At 36.5% G+C, this 19,181-nt stretch overlaps 1 protein-coding gene across 1 annotated transcript in view; it reads left to right on the forward strand.

Moving 5' to 3' along the window:
* TRDN (triadin) overlaps window positions 1-18,646 on the forward strand; it is a 199,601-nt gene extending 180,955 nt beyond the window's left edge. Inside the window, exon 38 of the mRNA XM_075707713.1 lies at window positions 18,504-18,646. Coding sequence (XP_075563828.1) covers window positions 18,504-18,646 — 143 coding nt within the window. The remainder of the gene's footprint in view (window positions 1-18,503) is intronic.
* The last annotated feature ends 535 nt before the right edge of the window (window positions 18,647-19,181 follow it).

Here is a 19,181-nt window from a genome sequence, read left to right on the forward strand (position 1 = left end):
ACTAAATATTAATATGGATCCTCCCAGTGCAACTTCATTGTCTTAAACTACTGAGGAAAGAATTTTACCTCTAATTGTCCAGACTGTTTTGTTGTATATGATTTTCTTACCTCTTTTACTATAACTAGAATGTTTTAGAGTCCTATATACATGATATAAAATGTGTAATATGTGTAGTTATATGTATCTATGTATTCAGAAATATCTATTTATATGTATAAATTTAAAATATTTGAATAATAATAAAAAAGGTAGCTAAGTATAAAACAAGTACAGAGCAATCTGACATCTAGGAAGAGAAAATGCAAATGAAATGCTAAGATCAAACACCCAAATGTTAACATGTGTATTTGTATGAAAGTATTTGCACACATGGCTCACAGGACTTTGTTGTATAAGGACAACTAGATTTACATATAAGGATGTTTTGCCTTTTTGTTGGTGGTGGTGGTGGTGGTGGTTTTTTTAAGCAGGAATACAGAGTTATAGAGTCAGATACAGACTTTAATTCCTCTTAGTGGTTCTGTTAGGTTAACTGATAGGTACAGCAGGTACAATCTACGCTATCAAAAAGTTATTACTATTTTATTAATATAAAATTCATATAGATCAAGTAGTGCTAATCATAATAAATAACCAGTAAGTTAAACAAAAGATTTTGCCGGGAGAAAAAATAATTATTTTATGGAGCAAAATTCCAAATTCAGTGTAAAACAGGAATGTACTAAAACTTGTCTGCCAGTGGACTTTCTCCTGCACACCACACTCCTGCAAAATTTACATCATTCAAAAACTGTGTTACTGTGGCTTTCATTTACAGTAATTGTTATGATTAGTTAATTTAATTGTACACTGTCATTGTACAATTATTCTTGACTGGAAGTTTCCCAGATCATAAGCAGCTCTGTGCAAATAGTTTGTCATAACTGGTTTTGCAAACAGAACTTACTATGTAAGTATTTTCAAACTCTTCTTTGTCCACTAAAAAGAATAAATTAGTTTTCAGACAATGGGTGAAAGGTTTGCAGAAAAACATCAAAGTGGTTTCTCTTTATGAGTGTTGTTCTTTCATATTTGCTCACACTGAGAATTTAAAAGTCGAGACCAAATCCTAGGTCATGTACACTTGAGTTGGAACTTGATAGCTTTTGCCTGTTCTGTTTGCAGATGAAGCCAGTGCATGTTCCCCAGTGTGCTGCATAGTAATACTTTTTGCTTATAAATAGAAGTAGAAAAGGATTTGCACATTCTGAGTTAATCTAGAAGTTTAAATATAAATCTTTCAACTTTCAAAAGCTGAATATATTAATGTGTTCTTGGATTTTAATCAGTCCTTCAACCTTTCCCTGATATTAAAAAGCAATCAGATAAAGACAAATAAGCAATTTGAAAAGCTGTATATATCTTCAGTTTTAGAATGCTCCACATTTAAACAGAATTTTAAGCAGTACTGTATGTTTCATAAACAATGGTGATTTGTGCAGTAGACACTAAATTTCAGTCTCCTGTAGAGCTGCAAACAATTACTTAGAATTCTTTCTATTTCTTTCTCCCATCCTAAATGTCAAAATTGACAACTGTACCCAGACTGAAACTTACCCACACAAAAAAAAAATGGGAATTCTTGGAACTCCATTTTTTCTTCTACCTTGTAACAAATGTCTTTGCAAGCACAAGAAGCAGGCAGATTTTTTGACTCTTGGAGTAAAACTTGAGGAGTGTACAAATTCAACTCTGTGGTGCGGTCTACCTACCATACCCTTTATACGAACAGCTGTATACTTTTATATAAGTCCTAGTCTGTTTCAAGGCTTATACCAGAGTATGAAAATCAAAATTAATCAGAAGTTGATCATGTTTATTGCAATTACCTTGTAACTGTCCTCATGGCTGAAAACTTAGGAAACAATGTGTGTGGCATTTGTCATACATTTAGTTGAAGAGGTTGATGTTTTTACTGTGCTGTTATCTAAGCCCACAGATGTGTAAATGTGGCAGAAATAAAGAGAGGCTGTGATGGAAGAGTATGAAAAGTCAGAAATAATGCGATTGATACTAAGCCTGTATAAATTTCTTTGTTAAATTAGAGAAATGTGTAGATTATTCCTCAGGTCAAGAGAAATCAAACTAGTCATGCTGGCTTCCACGTAAATAGATGTGTCATAAATAGACTTACATAATTCATGCATCTACCCTCATACATCATTACAGGTTTAAAAATTTCTTGGACATGAGAACTTCTACACTTACCATCCAGTCAAAGAAGTTGTACCTCTGGGAAAACTAAGATTATCATTAAGCAGAGTTGGAACACTGCTTATATGAACATACTATGCTAGCACTTTTATATAAAAGCATCTCTCAGCCAGATTTTTCCTCTGCTTCTGCAGTGATAGAGAGCAATACAGTTTCTCAGATGTTTTCTAGCATAAAGAGGAATCATTTCATCATATTATTAGCAAAAGATATTCAATGGCACATAGTGATCACCACATGAAAACCTCAGCAACTCCAGTGGGTGAATTCGTTACATGTCTGTATTAGCACACGGTGATTGGTTTATTACTGTAAGGTTGTTTTATTGCTTTGCACTTTCTGTCTTCCTGTAATATATTTTCCAATGCAAAGACAATTTCCAAATCTGCAAAAGCAGAAAGTTCTATTTAATGTGAGATTTGATATGAAAGCCATTTGAGAGACCATCAAGGATGTTTCCTCAATGCTGAGGGAACTTAAACTTTGTCAGCAGTGCAATGTGTAAGATTTTTTCCATGGATCATTATTCTGAAAAAGATTGACACCACTTTATTTTTTACTTGGTTCTGAAGCATTTGAAGACTTTGGAGGAAAATACGACCTTTTTCATTATTCTGAAGTTGCAGTTTTGTCAATTTCATTAAACACAAACATACTGGTACTGTTCAATAAAATGGAAGCATTGAACTACTTTAAAAATAATCCACAATATTCAAAAGAGAAGGCAAGAACTTCGTCACTGCAGGACAGATAGCTCTCATCTACAGATAGGTGATGAACTGCAAATACCGTATTTTCTATTCTCTTTGCCACCCAGACAGTCTGTGTATCTCAGATGTATGATGGTTCTGGTATTCTGTCAGCAATTTCTTCCAGAACTTCAGCTGCATAAACTCATACTCCTGAAGCTGACCATTTGAATGCAACTAGATCAAAGAAGCTGAACAAAAATGTTGAGGAGAAAAGATACGATGTCCTTTCTCAAAATAGAAATATAGATCAAGGAAGGGACCATTAACTCTAACAGCTGTGTCTGAAAGTAATAATGAAAACAGTAACAGCAGTCTTGAAATAACTTATATTAGAGATTAATAATTTTTTTTTCACCAGAATTCAGCAATAAATCACTAATATTAATGTTGTATTTTCTAGACATAAGAAAGTGTGCCATTGGCTGGAAAATAATAGAAGGAACTGGCACTCTAAGAAGTTTCAGATTTTTTTGTATAAGATGTGTGTTCATTCATTTCCAAGACCTGTGTCTATGCAGGATATTCACATTCAGTAAGATTTTCCAGGGTGTTCATCATTCTGCAGTACAAGCGCTCAGCGTGAGAGCAGGATGAGCTGCGCACTAAGGCTGCTTGCAAGAGAGTCCGCGTAGAACAGCCTCTGTTCTGTGCATATACCGGAATGCCTCAACATTTCATTTCTGTTAGAATTGTGAGGACCAAGGCTGCATATGCAGGCTTTCCAACAACTTGGTGTTAGTCATTCCACTATTCTGAAGTTGACTTTTTAAGAAATACTTGGAGACTAAATCTCGGCAGGCTTGTCTAACCAGAGGCATACTGTGCATTAACAAGAGGTGTAAGTTTAAAGAGCTCAGTTAAACAGTGCTAAATGCTTGAGTGGTCACTTATTAAGGACTATTATTTAGGTGACCCTGATTTAATTTAGTTGAACCTATTTTGAAATGGGATTGATGAAAATTTCACTGAGGCTGCTTTAATTCTGAATGAGTGCCCGCAAAACACTTTTATATGGCCTAGATAATTTATTTTTAAAGTTAACTTGAATTAATCTTCCTGATTGTTTCTATATAGAAAAGCCATATAAGGAGGAAAAGTCAGACATATTGTAGCTAGGTAAAACAAAATCTTTATGGTCTGGTATGAAGCTGATTAAATGTCACTGGAAAACTTCTCATAGTTTGCAATAAGTTTTGAAATTCAAAATCTGTAAATACACACCACAAATGAGAACAATACATCAGTTTTTATGTTAATTATAAGCTTATAAATAGCCTGTCAGCATAGTGACATTGTAATCTAAATTATGAATTACAGACATTCTATTGAAATGCCCAAAGGGTAAGTTTTATCTTTTGAAACAAAGAACTTCATGGGGAGAATCTCTGGGTTCCTCCTGTGTCTTCTACAGGAGGACACCTATCCCTAGCTCTAAACTAATCTTTTTTTTATCTTTGGCTATATTTGGCGATTTCATTACCTTACCTTGAGTTCATTTGTTTTCAAGATTTGTTTACAATCAGGAATTACTGAGAGAGATTCTCAATCAGCTTTGCATTATGATGACAGTTACTTAGACTAAGTTTAAAGTCCACCTCCCCAATAAACAATCATAAGTTTTCACAGTAATCAACACAGTGACAAAAGAAGGGTCGATTCAGTTCAATTTCTATGTAGCACCTAAATGTTAGCTACATGTTAATAGCACTTGACCTTTACTAGCTCAGTCTTCAAATTACTGAGAACACTTTCTTATTCTTATGCAAGCTTTAGCTGTGCCACAACCGTGAATGTGCTTTATAGACCACATTGATAGACTCTAGTCTAAAATCCATACGAGATAAATCCTGAAGATTAACGAGTAGACAGAGTCCTTGCCAATCAACAATGAAAACCGCTGTTAAAAATATAAGGTCAGACTCAAGACATGATTTTAGGGGATTTTAACATCCCAAATAGTTTGTCAAAGAGTTTCCATAAAGCCTACGGTTTTTACATTCATAAAGCACATTCCCATGCAAGCACAGAATCTTTTGGTCCCTATATCCCTGTTTTTGGAAGAAGTAAAACTGCTGGCCTAGTGCCCAGTTGCTACAAAAACTTCACTAGGAAGTTCAACTTCAACCAGCTAGCTATGCTGTGCTTGATGCACCCCAGAACACGGTTGGCCCTTTTGGCTGCCAGAGCACACTGTTGGCTCATATTCAACTTGCCATCAAGCCAAACCCCCAGATCTCTTTCCGTGGGGCTGCTCTGCAGCCTCTCATTCCCTAATTTGTATGTATAATCAGGATTACCCCATCCTAGGTGCAGAATCCAGCATTTGCTCTTGTTAAATTTCATACGGTTAATGGTTGCTCAGCTCTCTAGCCTATCCAGATCTCTCTGAGAGTCCTCTCTACCCTCAATGGAGTCCACAGTTCCTCCTAATTTAGTATCATTGTCAAACTTAATGTATATTCAGTTCCTGTGTCCAGATCATTTATAAAAACATTGAAGAGAACTGGCCCTAAAATTAAGCCCTGGGGAACCCCACTGGTGACTGGCCGCCAGCCTGATGTAACCTCATTTACTATAATCATTGTGTACTCTCCAAGGGATTTAGCTGACACTCTTTCAGAGCCTTCTTTACCTGGAGAGATTCAACTTTATATCTTCCACTTTTATCTATTTGATATAAAGGTCTGTTTCTGTTTCAGAGACTTCTTTAGGTAAAATACTTCAAAATAGTCACTTGGTAAAATTTAGAAATAATTCTGGACTAATACTTGTACTATCAGGCACGTCTAGTAATGTATTTAGCTAGCTCTTGTGTCTTATGCACACGTACAGCACTAAGTTTCATACCTGGACAGCTTTGCAGTCCATAATGGAGGGATATTTTCTGTTGTCATTGGAGACGTGGTTTGTGAACATGACTTTAAATGTAGGTGCTGTCATTCAACCTAAATCATGTTCAAGGTGTCCGAAGTCCACTTTAAATCTTGGTCCACAAACATTATTGGACCTCTCCCATTACATTTGATAGTATGTCTTCTGAGCTTCCACTTACAGTTTGCATCAAAAGGGAATGAGCAAAATTCTGACAGGGAATACACTAAGGGAAAACTCAGAGCCTAGGGAGAGATCCCAGAAATAAAGGGGGATTTTTGGTGAAAAAATGAGTCAGAAGATGAGCAGAAGTTGATAATGGACAAGATAGTCAAAAATCAGAATTTTTACAATTAGTTCAAAAATTGATTACTTCTCATGCTAAGCCTAAAAATCATTTGCCTAGCAAATTATTAGAGACACATGTATACTTACTATAAACATAGGGATAAATTGGTCTAACTAAACAACTTATGAGAGTTGCAGCCTATGGAAAGAATGACTATGAAAAAAAAGGTATTATTTTTTAGCGTGCTGGTTTAGATCCAGTAATGAGAATCTCATTTGCCTAACTTTGCAAAATGAATCCAATTAGTAATATTATTTCTGCCTGCTGGACAATGATTTCATTCCCTTCCTCTTAACTGGGTCAAAACATTTTGCTAAAATTAAACTAAGTGGCTCCAAGCATTTATAAATATGTACTAAATTTGTGCCAAGTCAAATGAAAAAAATATATATATCAGTATAAATCTCTGAATTATTTTTCCACAAATGAAATATCAATAACTAGTACCTTAATGCTTCTTATTCCTAAGTTGGTTTTGCTCTTTAGTTTGACTGCTGTATCTTCTTAAATTACACTGCAAGAAAAGAGAAGAAAAGTACATATTATGTATTTCCATGACATACCTCATGGAAGCAAAGTTCTATACAAAATGTAAGTCTTCAACAGTTTTCTGAGTCAGAGATTATTTATTTTTATTCCAGATAAATAGCCATTTCTTCAAATCCCTCTTGAACTTTAGGAAAGTAATTCCTCCAATGTCATATTCCTTCTCTTCTAATGGGGACATTGCTTAGAGGACAGAGCAATTGTCTTATTTTTTATCAGCATAGATTTTGTTTTTAAACATTTATCAGCTGAAAAACAGGCAAGCTCATGTTGGAATGAGTTCATGTTTCCAGGTTATCATCAGTATAGTCAAATCCAGTGGACAAGTCATAATTATGTGATGCAATTCTTAATTAGGGAGACCAGAACAGACAGCAGATGCTGTGCAATATTTTACAGCAGCTGCCTATTGGGCTCCTACAGGTTTTTTTCTGTTTTTCCTTGTTCCTAGAACTGTACAAATTCAGGGTGAGGAAGACATTCTAATTTAGCTTCTTTTTTCATTGTAAGTAGCACACAGGCACAGATTTGATCCTCCTAATCATAAGCACTTAAGGGCATATTTGCACAAGTTCCATGGTCAGTGAGAGAGGAACTTCTTCAATGGGTTACTCATCCCTTTGAAATCTGAATTGCCACCTAGCTTTGCATCATGTGGCTAGGGCTAAATCCAGACGGTAGTGCCCCTAGTGTCTGATGTTAAGCAGGATGAATTTGGGCCTATCAGGGTTTGTCAGTAGCATGGTTCAAGCACTGTCTCTTTCCTGACTTTTTACTGTCATAAAGAAGTGCTGCTGCTCCCAGTAGAAAAGTTCTCACTGAGGAAGATAAATGCACACACATAATACTACACACATCAAAAGAAACCCTTTAATAAAGATTTCAGAATGATAAGTGAAACAAAGAAAACACTTTTATTATTCAAATACCAGCTTCACTTTCATTAGTTGCTTAACTGACTTATCCTTCACTGTTCCTCTCCTCTGTCCTCCCCTCTCTTCCCCTCCTCTCTCCATCCCATGTCTTCACGGCTGAATGAATATCTGGTATTAACTTCCAGTATGTATTATCCATTCTTGTTAATATAATAAGATCCCTGATTGTTTTTACCTTCTTCTTTGGTTTTATATGTTTTTTGTGTGCATAAATGTGTTTGTATGTAAAGTTTAAACCAATCCTTTAGTAACTGACAGTTCTTTAGAAACAATGATTTTAATGCAATATGTTGTAATTACATTAGTTGAACAAGCTGACCACAGGAATGAGTTGACAGAGACCATGTCACACCAACATGCCTACGGTACATGATCAGCACACAGTGCATCCCATCAAGACATTGTCATTATTTATTGAGCAATAGCAATAAAATGCAATTCTATATTACTGTCCACCAAATACCACTGTAGTCTGGTGTAATTACCACTGCAGACTGTGAAAAAATCCAGCAGATTTTAATAGACTTTGGATCAGGCCTGCATTAATTTTTGGTCCCTCTTAAATATCATTCCTTGAATGATTCATTCCTTTGCTCCTATGTTTCACTAATAAAACACATAAAGCCAGTACCAGACTCCTCTGAAAGCTCAACGCTAGCCAAATTGTAAAGGCCGTGTACTCTAATCATTGCTATGCTTTGTTGGAAGTGTCTGTATTACCATGTATGTGTCGCACTGTTACATCTTGCATGGTTTTACTGCCTAACAAAAAGAATTTTTTAATGAGTTTTGGGGAAATGTCACACTCTGGGGATATTCACACATTTATGTGAGAGTTACATGGTTTGTGTGCAGTGACCATAAAATGGGATATAACACTTTTCTCTAAACGTACAGCTTACTTATCCATTAAGACTTCTTTACTAGACAATGCAAGAGCCAGTCAGCAAAATACAGAATGTTTTTCTCCCTTAAATATTTGTTAGGTGTTATCTATCACATTCAAGCTAAAAGATAGAAATAATGTTTCACCTTTTATTGTAGAAATGGGTTTTGTTAGAATAAAGATCTCATTCATTGGGCTTTGTAGTTATGTTTCAAAAAGAGCACTGACATTGATAAGTAAAACAAATCATAGCTGCTTTTAACCAGTTCTGGTCTTGGGATCCTACATATGTTTTTACTGTGGTGTTTTGTTTTTTTTTTTTCCCTCTAATGATATTAAATATGACCAAGGTGACCTTCTAGCACTATTGATACATTTACAACATGTTTTATCCCAAGAAATTGTTATTTGAGACATGTACTACTGACTTCGTACTGATACTATTTTTGAAACACTGACAATGGCTGTTTTCTTTTGTGCATTTAGCAATTTTCCTGAGTGTGTTGGGATCACAGATACACAAGAAATGGACCAATCATCTGGGTGGTTTTTGCTCACTGTTGAGCACTCTTTTTGAGAGGAGATGTATTTATTCTTTTAAAGTATAACTATTTTACCTTCTGCAGACCTTGCAGTCCCATGATGCTTGAAAAAGAGCTGTTAAGGAGAACATGCAATCTGAGTTCTCATGGCTGTAATAACAATGTTGTTGCTAGTATTTAACTCTGCTACTCAAACACCTTTAGTACTTTTTCATTAAATAACTTATTATCTGACAGGTCCCCTGCTAAAATGGATATGAAAACTTGCATGGTGTTTGCAAAGATGAGCAATTAATTACATTATATCACAGACACTTTGAAAGTAGCTTTGAGAGCTACTTTCTGACCATTCTTCATTTTCTTTCCTTATTCAAACACAAAATAAGATGCAAAAGAAGTATCCTCATGGGACAATTTCTTTTTTTTTTTTTTCCCTTTACTGTCTACACATTGTCTATACAATGCTAGAAAAATGTCCTTTTAAAGGGATGGGTTTAGATATATAGAATTCATTTAAAGTGGTAGTCATATCTCTTTCTTATGTGCAATGAACATATGGAAGTTTTCTCCTCTTCTTTTCCCCCTCCTCCTTCCCATTAAGCATTGTACTTCCTGAGAATGGCAGTAGTGTGGCTGTACAGCATGCTCGATAATAAGAAAGGAGTTCAAAAGGATTTATCAAAAAACAGTAAATCTAGTTTTTGAAGGAAAACATGGTTTTTTGAATAGCCACAATCTAAACATGTGAAGTTAAGAAAACAGTATTTGGTCTTCTGTGTAGGGCCTCAACATTCATCTTTGCTATTCAGAAAAATGGGATTTAATTAAATGTCAGTTACCCAGTGCAGCTAAGCACAGAGAGTTCTATATTTGTGTTAAAAAGTGGGAAAGCAAAAATTTGTGATAGTTAGAAAGGATTCCACTCCACCTCCCTTCCCCACCTGCCCCTGTGCTTGCTCTGGTCAGTTTGTCATACTGTAATTTTACTGAAATGTTAAGGGAAAGAGCCTAACTTGTTTGACAGGGAAATCAGCAGAGCAAGGGGGGAAATACTTGCTTCTCTTCCTTGCCCTTTACTGAGTGAAAAAACAGTTCAGCTCCCCAGACACTGGAACAAGTTTTCTTTGTTCTTGTGTGGTTCAGTTTTGACTGCTGAACCAAAACACAGTATGCACATTCCTGAGAAGCAATCAGAAATGAATGAGTGCCATTGTTATTATTTTCTCTTACTTATAATTGCTTACTAATTAGTTGTTTCTAATGCTGTGACTGACTGAATTGTTGTGTTTTGTTGAACTGTTTAATTCTATTCAGAAAGGCTCTAAGTGAAGAAATTTGATTCAAACTACAAAACACCAGTAATAACAATTGTTTCCTCACACATTCTCTGTAATTCTTCCCTAATAACCAAACTGTTACTGGTAAAAGCTATTGCTTTTTAGTGAATACTTTATTTGGTGACTTGCCCTAAAAACAGCTATTTGAGCCTTGTAGAAAGGGGTCTTTAACAGTTGTAACACAAACCTGAACATTTTACATCCTTTAGGATTAGGAAATTTTATTCCTCTCTGAATTTTCTACCCCTTTTCCTTATAAGATTAATTTTTTAAAAAAGGCTATCATGAAAAAATACATTTGTTTGTTTGAATCACCGTAATTCCTTACACAAAACTTCCATTAATTGCTTGAGTAGGCACTTGAGTGGTAGTTTGGCACTGTGAATAGTAGAATGCTTAATTAGCCTTCTTTAAAATGATACCAAATTATATTAACTCAGGAGTAGTTTTCATGAAAATTATCACAAGGTCTTTGGACATCCTTGGAGTTCAAATATGTTCCCAACTAGACTGCACACAGCTAAAGGAGGAACTGAAAATTGTTTTTCTGCTTTAGCCCCTGAATTACCAATTCCCAAACCAGACATGTTGCTTAAGTGGAGCAAGAGCCTATCATCCTTTGGAAATTCTGGATCAATGCATTGGAAGCCAAACTCTTCCAGTGTCCCAACACCTTGACTTTTAAGATCCATTACGTCTCTAAGAGTGGAGCGCCCACATATTCATCAGTTTTCTTAAAAAAACTACTTCAGCTAAATGAGCACAGAAACAATTCCAAAATGGAAACAATTCCAAAACAGACTGGTTAGGATATAAGGATCTTTAAAGGCATAAATATGCAGGATGTAAATTAACAAGTCAGTGCTTACGTAGCACTGATCTTTTATAGTGTCTCTTCCACTACAGGGTTCATTTAATTAGCTGACAGATGCTTAATAGTCTTTGTCCTGGTGACTGGGCTTCTCATGAAAATCTTTCCCCATCCAGATTTGCCACAGAAGAGGACCCCCGGTTGAGGACCCCTTTATATGGAAGGTTCTTCTGGTGATCTATTCAGATTTAAAACTCCTGTCTTTCCCAGTAATTTCTTAATTTTTCTCTCAGCCAGAAGAGATTTCGGACCTTATTGTCACTTCATCAGTGTCTGCTTTCTCATGCTTTGGAAAAGGAAATGGCTGAGTGTGAATCTTTCTGCCCAGACAGTAAATAAAGACTGTTAACCAATATAAGCCACCATAAGGCAAAAACTGTAACCACCTGTTAAGCAATATTCAAACCTGAGTGAAGCTTTCTCATACATTGATTCTAATATTCTATGCAGATGCACGTAAATTGATGATCTGTGCCATATACAGATGGATTTAACTCTTTACTGCCTTTGCCAGGGATGAGACACAGAGTAATCAATCTATTTGGGATGGTAAAGGATTTATGGATGACACCATAATAGTATCTCTAGGGGATATGATAGATGTGCATGCTTTGAAAGTTAGATCTGATTCTGGGATGTAATTGGAGTTCTGTGAGCCTGTCTGCTGCTTTTCAGCCAAGTCATTTCTGTTGGTATCTTTGCCTTATGTGAATATGTGGAAATGGAACAGTATGGAAAATCACTGTTTAACTATTTCCAATAATCTTATGGCTTTGTGATTACCTTTGTTCTCTAGTGTCTAGAGCCTTACTAGAACTTGTGTCAGCTAGTTGTCTTTTACCTGTTACCTTTTCCATTCAACAGGCTTAAAGAGAACAATTAACAACAAACAGTATGCAATTTGCATCCTAGCTCTTTAAATGTTAAACTAGATCCTCAAAGCAAAAATAATAAACGTGGCAATTGGGAGAGGTGCCTGAGGACCAGCAGAAAGCAAATGTTGCTCCTGTCCTCAAAAAGGGCAAGAAGTAGGACCCAGGGAACTACAGGCTGGTCAGCTTCACCATGATCCCTGAAAAGGTGATGGAGCCTGGAAACCATTGCCAGGCACATGAAGGACAAAAAGTTGATCAGGAATAGTCAGCATGGATTCACAAAGGGAAAATCATGTTTGACCAGCCTGATAACCTGTGATGAAATGACTGGCTTGGTAGGCCAGGGGAGAGCAGTGGATATTGTCTGCCTTGACATCAGTGAAGCTTTTGGTACCATCTCCCACAGGATCCTCACATAGAAGCTGATGAAGTATGGGCTGGTTGAGCAGACAGTGAGGAGGACTGAAAACTGGCTAAACTGCCAGGCCCAGAGGGTGGTGACCAGTGGCAGGAAGTCTAGCTGGAGGCCATTAACTAGCGGGGTAACCCAGGGGTCCACATTGGGTCTGTTCCCATTTAACATCTTCATTAATGACCAGGATGATGCAGCAGAGTGTACCCCCAGAAAGTCTGCGGATGACACAAAACTGGAAGGAATGGCTCATAGACCAGATGGTCATGTTGCCATCCAAAGGGACCTCAATAGGCTGGTTTTCTCCTTTCTGCTGAAGAATTGAATATTTTGCAATATTCCTCACATTACTTGAAACCAGCCCTCTGTGTGAGATGCAGGTCACTTAGATCAAGAGCACACATAAGCTCCATGGAATACTTGTATAATCTATTGGATATCTGTGGAATGTACTCAGCATTTCCTCTTGCCCAGACCTGAACAGCTTCATACAAACCCTGAGTCCAGGGACTGTTTGTTTCTCTCCTTTCTGGAACTCCTCTTGGCTGTTCTCACTCCAAATGGATTTCCATCCAGGCAGAAATCATTTTAAAAGATCAAAAATAGTTTAAAAGATTTCTCTCTTTTGTGAGGGAGAAAAGTAGCCTTTCCTTTCACAAAGTGAAAAACAAAGAAGCAAATACCCCCCTCCTCCAGCCTTTCAGAAACCAATTTGTCTTAGTTATCAGACATCCTTATATAACAGCGTTAATTAAAATAGTTAAAAAAAAATCTCTACACTTTTCCAGCATTGACTTTTTTGTTTCCTCAGTAATACTCATACGGAAATTTAATTATATACATTTTCATACACTACATCCTAAACAAAAGCATAAGGCCAGATATAAGGCTTTTTTTTGTCTCAGCTAAGCTGACAAAAGACAGCTAGTGTTAAACCACATTTTTCTCCTACTGTTCATCTTTTTTTTGGTAACATTTGCCCTGAAGATATGAGACAATACATTGAAAGTGAGAAGCCTCTTCAATTTAAAAGACACATTCTGTATTCACATTGAATGTGGGAATTACAGAGACAGAATGGGATGCATTTGTAGTCTTATTTGTATGCCAAAATTCAAACTGTTCTCCTGGCTATGCCTTGTATCATAGGACTGTTGCAGATTCTTATAGACACAGTCCTAAAGACGTTGGTATTTGTTTGAACGAAGTTTTCATCTGCATGTTTTGCAGCTCAGGTTTGCATGATAAATCAGCCTAAGAAGAAGGACAACGTGAAAGGCAAATACTAAAAGAGCACATAGCAAAAAGCATCATTCTGAAACCTTTTCTTCCTGCATAGACCTCCTAGACTGGCAGCTGACTTTGTTTTGCTTAACAAGTTAGAATATGCTAAAGACAGACCATTCAGTTTACAAAAATTGTAAATCTCATCAGTAATAGAAAAGAAAGACAATATATGAGGTACTTACCAGAAAATATATAAATAAATAAAAGATACAACAGACATTTGCAATATGCCTACTTTAAAGCTCTGGTTGCTTGATTAGGTAAAATACAAAAGATCCATCCCAGCAAGGTATACTGATGAAATTTTCTTTTATAAATGAGGAGTTTATAAATGAATGCCTTCTTCCTATACTTGCATTTGGAAGCATAGCACCTTGTTTACCAAATCTTGTATTCTGATAACAGTATCTACTAGATCTCACACACAATACAATGTAACAGAACAGTTCTGTCTTTTTGCAAGGGAATCTGTTTCATTTACTCATGTATAAACATTGCCTTAATATTAGGGTAAATCCATGAAGCATTCTGCCTTAGTTTGTCTAACCCCCCAAAAAAAATCTGAAGAAAATGTGGACTTTTCATTCCAGAGTGAAACATTTCAGATTCATTCCAATGACATTTGAGTTAAAAATTAAAAACTTCTTTCAGAAATATTTGCAGATTTTTCAAAGAATTTCAGAAAAGTTTCATTTTAAAGTTTTTAAAATCACAGGTAGAGTTTCCAAATTTTTGTTTCAGATATCACTTTTTATTTATAATATTGCTTTTGTATATTTCGCTATTTTAAATCCTCTACTATAGTCTGTTTAGCATTGATGAAAAAAAAGCACTTTTTTTTTTAGTTTATCCTTCCTCAAGATGAAACAGTCAACAAAGAATTTTAATTAATTCTTTTGTGGACTTTGATTATTTTTTTAAAGCAGAATCTCTACCTTTCCCTTTTGTCAGAAAGCTTTTCTCTAGTGAAAAGTTATTACAGCTAAATTTCTCGTTGGCTGTAGCCCTGCCTATGCCTCAGAGTCTAGAAGAAACTCTTACAGATTAATTGCTCTTACTGCTTCCCTCATACCATAGAGAAGAGGAGACCTCTGTCCGTGTCAGTGAGGAAGGAGCCTTTGGCCCTGCAAACTGACACATGCCAGTTCAACCCATACAGACCCTAAGGGCTGGACGCTTAGCAAGGGCTCCTGCCATTTGCACAATGCTATTTGTCAATAGCATTAGGTTGTCGTCCTCAAAATGTGGGAGCGCTGAAGAGGGATAAGGTGATTTTGACTGCTGCCTGACTGCAGAGTGATTATCCAAAACACTGGTTTTGGAAGATAGTATGCTGCGATATTCATAGGTGTTTGAGCCTCATACCCATTACACACTTCTCCTGGAGAAAGTGTGATTGATTATTCCTCCTTATCTTAAAAATTCTTGTACCTATCCTGCCTTTTCTAGGCCCCTTGTTCTTATTCTCATCCTATTTGCAGTGTTTATCCTATCTTGCTTCCACTCTTCAGGCCTTCTCACTCTCAGACTGTCCACAAAGTAACTCTTACTCTTTTTTTTTTTTTCCCTATCTGTCATAATCTCCAGCCTTTGTCTCCCTTCTTACCATGAGGTTCCCCTATAACTTTCCAGCCACTTGTCCACAATCTCTTGACACAGCTATGTCCATTTTTCTCCTCAAGCTCTTTGGTCAAGTCGTACATCACCTACTTTTTCTTCCAGTCACCCCAAGAATCACCCAGCTCAGGCACTTTGCTAGATTAGTCTTGGTCTACCATGGCAGACCACTTTTTTGCTTGAGCAGTCTCAGTCTCCACCACAGCTTCCCATCTCAGTCTCAACACCCTTGACACAAAAGCCAGATGTCTTCTTCCCTCAACATTGCCCCTCTAGCTTCCTAAGATACTGACACTTTTTAAAGAAAAGATTTTTTTATACCAAGAAAAGAAAAACTTTTTTTTTCCCCTTAGCTTTTTTTTTTCCCTTTTCTTTTTTTTTAACATACCTACATTGTTCTTTTGGGGTTCTTTGCAAAAAACAAGCTCAGCTTGCAGCTAATTTCAGCACTGAAAGTTTCACCACAGGTAGTTAAATATGGTAACAATTAAGTTACTGGAATTAGAGTCTTATGAAAGGAAGTAGCAGGCAAATTTAATAGAAGTCATTACTAATGCCCCTATCTCTCCTGAGTTTCTTCTTTATCCTAGATTTTCCTGATAAGTAACAGGCTATATAAACATTTGAATGTCACTTCAAAATGTTGCACTCAACACAAGTACATATTACCCAAACAAGAGGGCTTACTTCACAAACACTGCAGGTATCTCAAAAATAACAGAATCAAGGGTGATCTTTAGCATTACGTACTCCAAATACACATAAATTTTAGATTTTTTAAAAAACAAACTTAATTATTTACCTATTTTTCAAATTTTGTATTATGGCCCACTGTAATTAGTTTGTGGCTGTTGGCCAAGTGGCAAAAATCTGAAAGTTTGCCCTTTCCCTTTCCCTCCATGAATTTAGTAGCTTTTAAAAATAGACTGTAAGTCAGATTTTCAAGTGAAATTGTTGCAGTGGCCAGTACTACTGGTGATTTTTGGAATGATCAGATAACACCTCTGGAAAACACTGTGGTCAGGCATGCTATAATTACAATATATAACCATATTTAAAATGCTCATAAGTATGTAGCTATGTAAGTTAGTATGTATCAGGACACTGTGAATGTATGCAAAGAAAAAGAGCTTATTTTTTGCCTTCTGACTGTATGTAAAATAGAAGGGGGGGTAATAATTTTTATTACCCTTAAGTAAACTATTTATTGGTATTTATTGGGGTTAGCAAGTGCATGATGCCCTACTTGCCTTCTTCATAAAGAAGAGCGGATTACTGACTTTTTTATTTTCATTTCTGTATCCATAAGAGGAACATGCAGGAATAATTTCCATTTAAACAGAGAAAGGTGAGTTTTTAATTGGCAGCTTTCTTCCTGTAAGGTATTTCTCTTTATCAAACAGGCATCCACTGGGTCTAAATTTTAGGGGGTTGTGTGTTTGTTTGTTTGTTTTTTCTTTTAAGACGATCTGATTGAGAAATCTCTAACAGAGTACTTTGGTAGGAAAATACTGGTTTTAATCATAGCAGGTTTTGTGCCAATATACTGCTTTTAGTTAGTTTTACTTAAAAAAGTTACCTTAGTTCAAGAATGGAATAAGTCTATTTGTTGAAACTATAAGATATCCCAGAAGCTTTCAGGTCTTGCCCAAGTGTAAAATGACCAACGATAGAGGACATAGCACATCCACACCATGCACCTAGTCCATGGCTTGTCAGGCCTCACAGAGGAACCTTAGTTTGTCACATCTGGGCTGTGAGCTCTAGTCATGGGAGTCCCTTTGTCTCTGTTTTCTGAAGAAACCTCAGATTCACCTCACAGAGGAACATAAGAAACCCTGAAAATTTGGGGGAAAAAATTGTTTCCATTCTTAGATTTAGCGGGAAAGCAGTAAGTCTTTTGCAGAAGGATCTGATTTCCTACTCCATTTTCAAGTGTGCTTTTTAGATAACAAAGACTTAACCTTTGCATGAGTCAGGCAAAAAGGCCACTGAGTAGAATATACCTGGTTTGAATATACCCACATTTCTGTCACACCACTCTGTGTTCCACCATTTACTGTGACTTGGCAGTCAATAGATAAAACCTGAACCTCAGTTTATAACACAGGGAGCCCTGGAGTCCACCTCAGATTAGAACTATCACAGGGAACAGCTAATTTTTTTTAATACAGAATGAACAGCAGAGGAAAGAAAAAGGAATCAGAAAATCAATTGCATGAAAACTAACTTGTTTCAGATGCCAACATTCCTCCAATCATTTTCCTAAACACGTAACTGACTAATAGTTATCTTTTAAAATCTTGTCAACATTAATCTCAGACTGTAAAACATAGCTTTTGTAACAAATTAGGTCAATTCCATCTATGCTGAAAGTATGCGTTCTTGAAATCCTTTAAAACATAATGGAAAGCAATGTGACTACACAGGCTAATGCTCCAAATTTGGAAGGGACAAAATCTCCCTGATTGTGAAAAACTAGGAAAGATGTACCCTCATTTATGATCCCCTTATTCAGGCTAAAAGATAATTTATTTGTAACCTAATAAAATAGACCAGTATCACTACTAGATGTCATCCTTCTGGAACTCCTCAATGTATCTGAAAGTGGCTACGAAATATAAAATCAGAAGATGTATGTGTGAGTTTTGGGGGCTTCCATTCAGCTATCCCAAAATGCAAATATTCTGGGAGAAGTAGGACTATAACACTGAGTGGAATAATGGATTTAAATGTGAAATTTTAATAGTTTCTAATCTTGTGCTACAAAGATGTCTCACTGAGCCTTTTAGCTAAAATCTTGTTGACATGTGGAACCTGGCTTGTGATCATAATAGAGATTTGTGCTGTTAGAACGTAGTTAATGGGAATGAAGTTTTACAGGTGTTTTCTGAAAGAACATGGAATAGACTCATAGTCCCAGTTTGGAAGTCAAGAACATTAACCATCTCTTCCCTGTTTTCCTAGCTCCTGTCCGCTACTTTCAATGCATCTTCCTAAATGGACCTAACGGATTTGGACTGCAGTTTCCCACTAATCCCCCTTCAAACAAGGAAGAAAAGATTCACTCAAAGACTTCCAAGAGAAAGACAAGGAAACCAGGGCAGTAGAGAGACTGATTCTTGTGATCGCTCAGATTTTGCACTTTATCCTTTCTGCTGAGGTCCACAGTAGTTACAGTGGTACTTGTCATTGCAAGAATGTGATCCACTTGGACACATGTACCTCGAAAAAGCTTCCATGGGGCAGAGGCAAAACAAGCAGTAATGAGCTGTGTTTGACAAGGTAGAAATGTAAAAGTGCCCCGTTTCTTGTGGAAAGGCTGCAATGTTTAAAAAGCATTGACCTGATTGTGTGTGTGAGTGTGTGTGTTTTCCTGCCTCTTTTGCTCTTCTTGTTTTTCTTTACCTACCTGCTCATCACTGAAGTGAGTCTGTTTTCCATTTAATCTTATCTAGGGAGTGGAATGTTGAATGTAGCACTGATATCAGCAAGATTGCAAGACTACCCGCAATCCTAAATAATTTCTTCTTAACGTTCAATCAAATTGCTGACAGAAAAAAGCCTCACTAAGTCATGAAAATGTGCTCTGTGACTGGTGCTATTTTATGTCTCATTGACCAGTGTAGCCTGAAGCTCACACTT

This window comes from Pelecanus crispus, chromosome 3 (genome assembly GCF_030463565.1).
Source record: "Pelecanus crispus isolate bPelCri1 chromosome 3, bPelCri1.pri, whole genome shotgun sequence".
In the NCBI taxonomy this organism is placed as follows: domain Eukaryota; kingdom Metazoa; phylum Chordata; class Aves; order Pelecaniformes; family Pelecanidae; genus Pelecanus; species Pelecanus crispus.